At 39.4% G+C, this 12271-nt stretch overlaps 1 protein-coding gene across 1 annotated transcript in view; it reads right to left on the reverse strand.

The window, feature by feature from the left end:
- Positions 1-8815: 8815 nt before the first annotated feature.
- Positions 8816-12271, reverse strand: part of LOC135223497 (high mobility group protein HMG-I/HMG-Y-like) — a 34752-nt gene continuing 31296 nt past the window's right edge. The window contains exons 2-3 of the mRNA XM_064261940.1: positions 9678-9852; positions 8816-9483 (exon numbers count right to left, since the gene is read on the reverse strand). Of these exons, the coding sequence (XP_064118010.1) occupies positions 9418-9483; positions 9678-9845 (234 nt within the window). The 5' untranslated portion in view covers positions 9846-9852 and the 3' untranslated portion in view covers positions 8816-9417. The remainder of the gene's footprint in view (positions 9484-9677; positions 9853-12271) is intronic.

Here is a 12271-nt window from a genome sequence, read left to right on the forward strand (position 1 = left end):
CTACGGACAAAAGACGCTATTTAAAATCATGACCAAGTCACTACTGCATACAATGCAGTGTGACTTGTATGATTTCATGGTAGCTTGGCGTAACTGTCGGAAGCATGTTCTGGCGGAAGCCACTATCCGCCATGAACTGAACAAGCTGATCGCCTCATCCATATGGGGCACGGACCTCTTCCCCGCCACCGCTGTGAATGAGGTTCTGTGCGAAGCGGCTAGGGTGAACCAGAGCCTGAAGATTCATTGGGGACTCGTGTCCAAATGCAAACCCGAGTCCACTGGATCGAATCCCAAATCAAAGAAGAGACCTAGGAAGTTCCAGCCCTTCCAGGCTCCCCAACAAACTTTGATGCAGGCAGTTCCAGTACCCCAAGTACCTCAACCGTCGACATCCAAAGCACAGCCGCAACAGCAGTTTGTGCTTTTAACCCAACCAGCACAATCACAGGCTTTGACCTCATTTGCAGTTTCTCCGGCCTTTAATGCGACCTATGAATCTCAGTCCTTTCAACCATTCAATAGGTTTGCTAGAGGCAGCAGAGCCAGGGGTCCCTCCCGTCACCGGGGCGCCGGAAGAGCCACCAACCGGGCCAAAGGTTTTCAGGGAGCACGAGGTGGCCGTCCATCAGCAAATCAGTGAGAATCCCCAGGTAGGAGGGAGGCTGTACCTCTATCGACATCGGTGGGGGTTCAGCAATTGGGCACATTCAACACCTTTTACCAAAAACCAACAGCGGAGTTGGTAGAGTATACCCAAGAACTTCTTCAAAAGAGGGTTGTATCAAGAGTCAGAAACTTAAAGTTTCAAGGGCGCTTGTTCAGCGTGCCAAAGAAAGACTCAAACAAATTAAGAATAATTCTAAACTTGTCCCATCTGAACTCATTCATTCATTGCGACAAGTTTCGAATGCTGACCATTTCACAGGTGCGGACCTTACTTTCCCTGTGGGGCCATCACCACCTCTATAGATCTTACAGATGCCTACTATCATGTCCCAATAGCAAGACACTTCCGCTTATTCCTAGGCTTCAAACTAGGAAAGAAGGCTTACTCCTTCAGAGTAATGCCATTCGGGCTCAACATAGTGCCCAGAATATTCACCAAGTTGGCGGAAACAGTAGCACAGGAGTTGAGAACTCAGATAGTAGCCTATCTGGACGATTGGCTCATATGGGCCACAAGTATTGAAGAATCTCACAAGGCAACGGTCAAGGTAATTCAGTTTCTGGAACATTTAGGGTTCCAGATAAACAGAACCAAGTCTTGGCTGATGCCGGAGTCACGTTTCCAGTAGCTAGGAATCCAATGGGACTTAAACTCTCATACTCTATCAATTCCGCCGTTAAAGAGAAGAGAAATTACCAAGGCCACAAGGTAATTTCTCAAAAACAAACAGACGTCCCAGAGGTACCAGGAAAGAATCCTAGGTTCACTCCAATTTGCATCAGTAACGGACGTTCTGTTGAAAGCCAAACTAAAGGATATAAACTGGGTTTGGCGCTCGAAAGCAAACAGAAGATCCCGGGACAAGATGGCTCCCATTCCGGCGATCTTACGCAAGAGGCTCCGCCCCTGGACGGAAATCAAGAATCTGTCAAAGACAATATACACTTACAATTTCCTCCGCCGGCCCTAGTAGTCCACACAGATGCCTCACTAAGCGGCTGGGCCGGTTACTCACAGTACAAAAAGGTACAGGAAACCTGGTCTCTAACATTCCGCCAGCTACATATCAATGTACTGTAAGCTATAGCAGTGTTTCTTACCCTGAAAAGGCTACGACCAGCCAAGAAGTCTCATATCAAGTACTGCATAAACAGGGGTGGCTCCAAATCGAGCCACGTGAACCATGTCATGATAGCCATATTTGCCTTAGCAGACAAGAACAAGTGGCACCTGTCAGCCACTCACCTAGCAGGAGTCAGGAACGTGGTGGCAGACGCCCTATCACGATCCGTCCCACTAGAATCGGAGTGGACATTGGACAAGGAGTCATTCAGATGGATCTGTCAACAGGTACCAGGACTTCAGGTGGATCTGTTTGCCACAGAGTCGAACCACAGACTTCCTTCTTATGTGGCTCCCAACCTGGACCCTCTGGCCTACGCCACGGACGCTATGGCTTTAGATTGGAATGTATGGAAGAGAATTTACCTCTTTCCTCCAGTGAATCTACTCCTGAAAGTCCTGAACAAGCTCAGGACGTTCAAGGGTCACATTGCACTAGTAGCCTCCAATTCGCCCAAGAGCAATTGGTTCCCTCTACTATTGGAATTAGGGCTCCGGCCTCAACGGATTCCCAATCCCAAACTGACGCAGTTGGTTCAAACGCGGACTGTGTCCGCTTCCTCAGGAATTCAGAAAGCCCTAACTTTATGGACTTCATGAAGTTTGCAGCTCATAAAGATGCCAACATCGATCCTCAGAACATCCTGTTCTTAGTATCTGACAAACGGGAATCGACCTTGCGTCAATATGAGTCAGCAGTTAAGAAACTAGCTATATTTTTAAAGGAATCAAATGCACAAACCATGTCCACGAATCTGGCCATAACCTTTTTCAGAACCTTGTTCAAAAAAGGTTTAGCAGCTAGTACAATTAATACTACCAAATCAGCACTTAAGAAGATCTTCCAATTTGATTTCAATATAGATCTAACAGATTCGTACTTTTCATCCACTCCAAGAGCTTGTGCAAGACTTAGACCATCTGAGAGACCCAGGACGGTCTCATGGTTTTTAAATGATGTCCTTAAATTGGCTTCTGACACTAATAATGACTCATGTAATTATATAACCCTCTTAAGGAAAACATTATTCCTAATAAGTTTAGCCTCAGACGCCAGAATTTCTGAACTGTCGGCCCTTTCTAGGGAATCAGATCATATTGAATTTCTCCCTACAGGAGAACTACGTAGTAGTTCTCTCACCAGATCGTCATTTTCTAGCTAAAAATGAGGACCCACATTTAAGAAGGACTGCCCTGATATCTTCAGGCACCTTGTTCATTAGGGAAAAAGGCGGCACTATTTCCCTAAAAGGGATTAGACAACAAATTTTGTATTTCATAAAACATGCTAACCCAGAATCCTTTCCAAGGGCACATGATGTTAGGGCAGTAGCCACCTCCATTAATTATTTTCAACATATGAATTTTGATGCTCTTAAGAATTACACAGGCTGGAAATCTCCGACAGTATTTAAGCGCCACTACTTGAAGTCTTTAGAGGCCCTTAAATTTCCAGCAGTGGCAGCCGGAAACACAGTTTCCCCTGACATTGCATAATTAATAATAAGTAGTTAGTATATAGCCTATGTCTCTCTCTCCTACCTGCCTCACTAGCATTCTTGCCGTAGCTCGGTCATTACCGGGTTCATACTTTACCTTGGATAGTACTTTTTGTATATATTGATGATTTGTACTGTATATAGTTGTATCTGGGTCTAATTTCCATTGTGATAATTTGTTACTGGTGTGTGTTATTTGAACCTTTGTGGGTTGTTTAACCCCTCTGTAGATAAGTTAGTTTTAAGGATCATTGAAACTCTCAATTACTTGTATTTTGTTGTTTATTGTAATAATTAATTACCTACATTATAGTATTTAACTCTAATCGAGTTTTAATTTACAGTAGTACCTCGAGATACGAAAGCCAATACGAAAAATTTAACGGCTCTACATACGAAAAGTTTTCAAGATACGAAAGGTTTCTGAAAGTCCGAGATTCGCCCGGATAACAATTTTGAAAATCGCGCTGCGCGCCGCCATATTAGTACTAGTAGACTCGCCACCATCCTCCTGCTCTCCCATTAGTTCCTGATGCTAGTCGCGGCCATGAAATCCTTCTCTCCTATTGGCCAGCATCCCTCCCATCATGCATCTACTATGTACACGTGGTGGCGTGGCTCGGCCCCTCAGTAGTACCAGCATTGTTATAGTACGCACGCGGTATTCGTTTTCGGGATCGTCAATGTGTACGTATTTAAAAAAAAAAAGTGACCAAGATCTCTCACATGGGATAAGTGATCAAGGTCTCTCTCATGGGATAACTGGAAACTTTGCAAGGTTGGTAGAATCTCCACTCCCTGCTGAACAGAGGGTGTAGACCAATCATTTACAACATGCATACCAGTAGTACATATAATCAAGGCACTTCAGTTTATGTTGAAGGTCAGCAGCCGAACATTCAGTACCCAAATCAGTTGCAGAGAGAGCATTTGGTTGAACAAGGTTTTGATGGATACCAGGGCCAACAGAGTCATGAGGTGCAAAAAAGAAAGTTGAAATTCTGTAAAAAAAAAAAAAAAAAAAAACCTACGTAAAGTAAAAAAAAAATCAAAAATAAAAAAAAAGAAGGAAAAAATGGCAGAAATTGAAGCAGCTTTGTGAAAAGTAGGCAGAAGCAGCCTTTCTAAGATAGTTACGTATGTAGTACGTACGTATATTTTTTAAAGTGTACGTATGTACATATGTACAAAAAAAAGGCAGAAATTAAAGCCGCTTTTCATAAAGTGCAATCATTTGTAGAAGACACCCCCCGAAAAGGCTTGCACAGGAACATTGTGAAAAGTAGGCAGAAGCAATCTTCCTTGGATAGTTACATATGTACGTAGCCTCACTCGAAAGGTAAGCTTCCACATTTTGTTACAGTAATAATATTTCTTGTACACTAATATACACTTTATTTACAGGTTTTGCATTTTTATTCTTAATTTAGGTATTGAATGGTCCAAATTGTTGTAGTATTTCATTGTTTATAGGTCAATTTAGCTTTATTATGAAATTTACTGGGGTGTTTTTGGAGGGCTTGGAACGGATTAGCCATTTTACATGTAAAATGTGGTCCAAGATACGAAAACCTCATGATACGAAGGGCGCCTCGGAATGGATTAATTTCGTATCTCGAGGTACTACTGTACCTGTAATTATTGATTATCTACACTTTTTCCAAGCTGGTGGAGCCAATTCTCTGGCACTATTTCACGGAGCGACACAGGCTGAGCCCAGAAAAGGGATTTTGACGAAGGAAAAATCTATTTCTGGCCAAGGACCTGTGTCGCCCAGTGAAATCCCACACCACTTTTCTTCCACACCCTATTTGGCCCAGCTTGTGTACTATCTACAGGAATGAAAACAAAGGCGCTAGTTGTAGTAGTAGCGGGGCCTTGGATCGGCTCCTCTGTAGACGAGGGATATTGAGGAAGGGAGAATCTAAATGGCAAGGGACCTCTGGTAGTGGTTTCCACTCGCCCCCAGATACCATACCGACACCTATATTAAAGGTGAGCGAGCCAGTTTACTCTGGCATTACTATTTTAGTTTTTCTCTGGTAATTATAGCAATATTTTACCTTAGAAATGAACACTAAAGGAAGCATTTCACTGGGCGACACAGGTCCTTGCCCAGAAATAGATTTTTCCTTCGTCAAAATCCCTTTTCTAGTGCTTTAATGTTTCTAATCCTTGGTACTATCTCCAACCGCACCATTATACAATTTAACTGCAGTTACCTCCCACTTGCATTTGTACTGTCTCATGTGATGAGACCTAGCAGTATTAATTTTATTTTAGAATTTGGAAAATTAAGAAACAAACATCTTGTAAAGTATTGCAGGGAATTTTGAAAGTCCTTACCATACTATGTTTTAAAGCCTGTTACTGTGCATATCAGAATGTCTCCTATAACCATCTTTTGAATGTGGCTCTTCAGTACTTTTGGAAAGTTACACTGATAACAGTATAAAGATAGAAAATGAAATGTGCAATTTACAAGTTGTAAAGTCAGTCAATTTATAGTCTAATGTTCACCAAATAAAAAGATATGTTCCTTATCTTTTGTTCTTATAAATCCACATACATTGAAAATGTAACTTATTATTCTGTTCATAGCATATTTTTGAAAATTTGAGAAAAGTATAATCAATTAATCATTCCTTTTATTTTAAAAGTGCAAACCTTCAAGCCAGCCTTATAAGCTAAGATTTTTAGCTCGATGGTTTACTTAAAACTATTTTATGACTATAACACTTGATTCTTGCAAGTTCTCTAGCAAATACTCTGGTATTCACAGCAATTAATCTTGTAGGTCGCTGTGAAAAGAATTAGGTTAAACTCCAAATGCCAAGAAAAATTGCAATAATTGCTGTTCATCTTAGGAGCTGTGCTGTTTGTATGTTTTTTTTTTCTTTTTACTTTGCATGGAACCAGTGGTTATTCATCAACGGGACCAACAGCTTTATGAGACTTCCAAACCACGTCGAGAGTGAACTATCACCAGAAATGCACCTCTCTCGCGCCTCAATGGATTGCCCCGAGAATTGAAGTTGCGGCCACCGAGGTGGTACGCCAGCACCATACTGACCACGCCACTGAGGCGCTTGGGAGCTGTGCTGAATTTTCTGTTATGTTACATATGATTTTATGTGCTTTATCACTTCCACCACATATTCTGATGTTCATTTGTACCTTCTTGCCTATTCAGTGGTATCAATTAGGTTTTGTCTTTGTGCCTTTTGCTTTTATCCAGTGGTATCTAAAGCAGAGTCCTTGTTCGATGTGATGTCAGAAGCGTAGAAACAGCGGGCATCAGAACTTTGCCCGCTGTTTCTCCGCTCCTGTCGATCACATCGAACAAAGTTCAATTGTGTGGACTTGTCCTTTGTGTGAACATGTCATTGTGACTATTCCTTTTGGTATTCAAAAGATTTTTTTTTATGAACTTTGCATCCTTGCTTAGTTTTTTGGTCAAGCCTTTTATGTCATGGAAATTTTACCCTTGATTAGCCCTTTTCAGAGATTTTCACTACTTCACCAGTAATTATATTAATACGTTATCTCCTACTTTGAAGGTTTATCATTTGAAAATCTCTGCTTGTTTATTGAACTCTTTAGCATGTATTTTCAGAATGTTTTCTTATGTGAAGAGTGAATACGTATTGTTTTTAATGTTTGAGTTAAGGATTGATTTGCATTCTATCCAGTTTAGTTTTCTGTAAATGAAAACTATTGTGCCCGGGGGGTTTCCGTTCTTGGTGGGAGCTGACAAGCTAAAACCGCCATTAACCGAAACTTTATTTATTATGGCACCATCTGGTTAATGTGCTAAAAATCGGTTAATGGTTTCTGTTTGTTATGGTGCCATAACTCTATTGTCGGCGCCTTAGCCAGAACTCGGTGGCGGCGCCATGCAGCACAGATTTTATGGCGCTAGAAACTTGGGACTGCCTGTAGAGCCGTACATTATTTCTATCTCTCTCCCCCTCAATTAGTTACACCAGCAACAATCTTTCTTTAATCTTCACCTCAAACTCCTTATGGACAGAAAAACTATAAACCTATGGACTTAAAAGGAAATTAACTTGAAAAAAGACAAGTTATAGGAAATTATAAATATGAAACATGAAATTCTCCTCGTCAGGAGATGGTACGCATATCATGTATGCCCATTTGCTTTTCGAGTTTTCAAACCAGCCTCTGCTGGCCTTAAATCCATTAACAGCCGCACTTGTAGGTATTTTCTTACCGAGATCGGCATGCAACATCCTTGCCTTTCCACAAATTAGCACCCCCAACACTTTGCTAAAAGTTCTTAAATTATGTAGTGTATCACTTTTTTTTCTTCTTTTTTTATACACAGAAGGGCTGGCACTTGGAACTTACTTTGGCCACATGTCCATAATGGTGTTTGTTTTTATGGTGCTTTTACGGCTTTGGGCACTGATACAGGGCTATTCAAGAGGTGGGCACTAAAAGTGCTTGCAAGGTTGTGAATTCAGAGGAAATGTATGAAACCAGAGTAAAAAATTAGTTGACTAAAGCCAGGGTGTACGAAATCAGAGGTTTGACTATCCACTTACATCTTTCTCAAAAGTTTACATTACAGTTAACACCACACTATTTAAATACAAACCAGGATGCAAGGGCATAATGTTATGGATTGACTAATTATGCTAGATTGCAAACGAGTGTTTTATGATTTGCATGGTCAAAGGCCAAAACACAGATTGATCATGTACGCTTTTGCACCCCATCAAGAGGACTAACAGGATAAGGCCTTCAACAAACCTACAGATACTTAAGATTCTCAAAATCCTTGGATAAAACAGCAAATCCAAACTGGCTGATATTCAAGAGGGGCATGAGGACTGATCGACCTTAGTTGATACGTACTGCAACTTTGACAAAAATTTAAAATAAAATTTGTATTTCAAACATACAAACCCACATCCAGAGACTAGGAGTATGTATCATTAGGGGCACATACACACAGCTACAATAGGAGCACTAGATGTCCACAGGACCAGCATCCCAAATTATGAATAGTTCATTCCCTATTTTAATTAACAGTGTACGTTGTGCTGGCCGTTGTATGGCTTATTTAAACCCCACTTTATTAAGGAGCTTGGCATGATTACCAGACACTGGTTATTCACAACTAAACTCTGTGGCTACCATTGATGATGGGCCAAAATTCAATTAAATTCCACCCTCAGTTCCTCATAATGGAGTATCATTTACTGTGTACTGCACATGTATTCTATGCACACCACAGATGGTGATAACAGATCAAAGGAAATCAAAAATATTGTTTTTTCCAATTCTTATGTATGGTGCTTTTACGTTGCATGGAACCAGTGGTTTTTAGCAACGGGACCAACTTCCGAACCATGTCAAGAGTGAACTTCTATCACCAGAAATACACATCTCTCACTCCTCAATGGAATGGCCGAGAATCGAACCCGCGACCACCGAGGTGGGACGCTAATTCTTATACAAACTCAGAAATTGCATGGAGGGTTTCAAAACACACACATGAACTAAAATTTTATTCCATATAATTAAAAATCGCACATTTAAGATGCTTACCTCAATGTTATGACCTGGGATTGGTCCCTAAATGAAAAAGTGCTCAAGGACTTGAGACCCATTTTGAATGCACTAATACAGTACATGAATGAAGATAAAAAAGGGACATCAGATCTTTCTTCCCATCTTATGTGAACAAAAGAAAACACAACTTTAACTCGCTACACATTTTGTACTCTGAATAGAGAATGATAATGAATTTCTCACACAATGTTACACCTACAATACCGCACAAAAAAAACACCTAACCACTTCACCATCTAACCCTGTCTGAAATCCTTTCTCCTTGAGACATCAAATCTATACCATTATTAATATATAGAAAGATAAATAATTTTGACTATGGAAGTTCAAGATACAGCATTAATAAACCTGGCTTGAGGGATGAGCAGACTGCAGTTATCCTGCATGCATCATAATAAAAAAATATCAAGGATATTTTACAAAGCCCAGAGCTGGTAATAACCAGCCTTCAGTAATGACATCTCAAGAAGGTAGGTCAGCCAAGGGGTGATGGCAACTTGATCTCCATGAATGAAAAGATCAAATTTACTCTGCATCTTCAGCAGACTCCTCAGATGCAGACTCTTTCTTTGCCTGACGACCACGCTTTCCCTGGAAAAAAATCAAAGTAAATAATTACAAATACCATTTCCATTTCTACAATATTTTATGCCCCTTACCACCTAATTTTCGAAGAATAATTTTAATTCATACTACTACATAGTTATGGTCCCTCAGAAACACTTTCTACCATATTTTACAACTAGTATTTGGTCCTAACAAAACATTTACTAGCTTCCACTCACCTTTGTTACTACCAACTTCTTAGGCTTGTTTTTGCTGCCCTTGGGTCGGCCTCGGCCTCTCTTTGCTTCTGAGGCCTTGGCTACAACCTTTTGTTTCTTCTCACTTTCAGGCTTTGGAGGCCTCCCTGCTTTGCGCTTGGGGGTCTCAGCTACCTTATCTTCAGCCATTTTATATCTGAAATGAAAAAAAAAAAGAAAAAAAAATATTAAATTTCACTCAATATTCTTCAATCTACTGCTATAATACTCAAGAACAAACACAAACCAGACATTATGGAGTGTATGTTTAGCCTCAGTATAGAATTTGGACTAAAATTTAAGCCAAAAGGCCAAGCACTGGAATCTGTCATTTTTCATTGATCTGATACAGACTTCCATACAGTAATTACAGAATAAAATTTATATATGCAACTCTGCCTAGGCTTTCCCCATTGGAATAATTCTATAATGGCGAGCATGGATAGGTTACCGTGCAATTTGATAAAATGAATGTAGTGTATACATGAGATTGGCTTGATTTGGAATAATTGATGTAGATTAACATTGGAAGCTAGTTACGCTGATATTTACTAGTCTGGGTACAACTTTACATAACTTTTCACTTGTTTGGTTCTATGTACAGCCCTCCACAGGGTTGATTCCCTCTCTGGCAGGCCCTTGTACATTTTCTAAACAAGTTGCTTCTTATATTTTAAAATTATCTTGTAGTGTTTTCTTATCAGTATCGTAGCTCCTGCAAAAGTAGCGGGTTTAGTTCTTTTTGAAATTTGCTTTCTTCTCGTATGAAATTCACTTCAGGTGGTATTCTGTTGTAGTGTCTTTGTGCGCAATTTTCAAATGCTCTCTCACCTTACTTAAGCTTGTTCTGTTCAAATAGCCCATATGCTTCACTTGCATGTCTGTTACCAAGACTTGTAAATATCGACTTAACTGTAGTTTCCAATGTTAATCTACATCATATATTCCAAATAAAATCAAATTAATTTTATCAAATCACTCAATAACCTAACCACGCTCACCATTATGGAATTACGTATTCCCATGGGGAAAGCCTAGACAGAGTTACAGAGTTGCTTCCCTAGCCTACGTTGAAATGTGTCTTTCTTTATTTAGTCAAATGCTGCAGTATGTACAGAAAGCATACAAACATCTCTGTGGAAGATACACATACATATCTTTGTAGAAGATACATTGCAGAACATTAGTCAGGGGTATATAAAAAATCTGATACCTAAAGGGGCACAGCTTGGTTTAAAATAAAAAATCACAAGCAAAAGACAAACTGTAAACAAAGACACTTCTAAATTTCGTATTTCGTAAAATGCTTGGATAGAATGCAGTGCAGGGAGAGGTGACAACTTACTGGGGGGGGGGAAACCCCCCCCCACAAGACAAGTAAGGGCACAATAACCAAGGTTAAGTTAGGTTAAAGGTAAGTTTAGTTGTTATATAGGTCACTCCCCCTAGAAATGCCTATTCGGCCTACAGTAACGAGCCCTAATCTGTCACTGTGCATTTGCTCCAAATGTTTCTATCTGGGTTTTAGCTATACTCTGTTTTTTTCCATCTGTCCATCCGCCTGTGGTGGTCGCACATGGCAACACTGCGTCCCGTGCTAAAATAGTTAGGTTATGTTTAAATTTTAGGTAAATAAAAGGATATCTGGGTGTACATTTGCAACTGAAAAGTGTTTTAATAATTTACTGTATGCGAATTACACCGTTAATATTTGAAATAGGATATTATATAGAGCCCAGGACGCAGTGTTGCCATGCGCAAACAACATAGGCGGATGGACAGATGGAAAAAAACAGAGTATAGTTAGCATATCCACATAATACACAAGTTGGCAAAGCTTCTTAGTTTTAAGGGGAGCATTTGACAAAAAAATCTAAGAATAAAAAATTTCCCTGATATTTCACGTACACTCATACCTCTGCTATATTCTCAGATTTTTTTTTTTTTAAATTCGCATTAGTTTTAGAGTTATAAGCCAAAACTGTAACCCTACTGTCATAGGGAAAATTACATTTATCGAGTAATAACTTAAAAATATCGGTAGCGATTTCAGTTTAGCTATCAAAGAAGATATCTAAATGCAGTATTTGGCAACTATATTCTTGGGATTCATTTTTCCAAGAAATCAATCAAAGATTTTTCAAATATCAGAAATTTGTAAAAAATAAATTTGAAAGAAATTGTAGATAAACTATATATTACTTTATTCTAATATATAATATCTGTCAACCACATAAATTTCAGTTTTTAGGTTGCAATAGTTACGGCCAAGTTTTTTTAAAGAATTTTTTGGGGGGTGGGGGTACCAGCGAATGGGGTCGGAAGAAGGAAAAATATGAATACAGACCTTTTCGGCATACATAAACTAAACCAAGCCCAAAATTTCACTAATAAAAACATAGGAATTTTTAGTGGTAAACTATTTTTTCAAATGCTCCCCTTAAATGTTAACCTAGTATAAATAGGATTGCCAGAATACATGATAATAAATCTGGGCAGTTAAAATTTCCAACCATATAGTACATAAATTTATACATATATACACACCCAGTCCAATATACTAGGTATAAAATTAT

The sequence above is a fragment of the Macrobrachium nipponense genome, chromosome 10 (genome assembly GCF_015104395.2).
Source record: "Macrobrachium nipponense isolate FS-2020 chromosome 10, ASM1510439v2, whole genome shotgun sequence".
In the NCBI taxonomy this organism is placed as follows: domain Eukaryota; kingdom Metazoa; phylum Arthropoda; class Malacostraca; order Decapoda; family Palaemonidae; genus Macrobrachium; species Macrobrachium nipponense.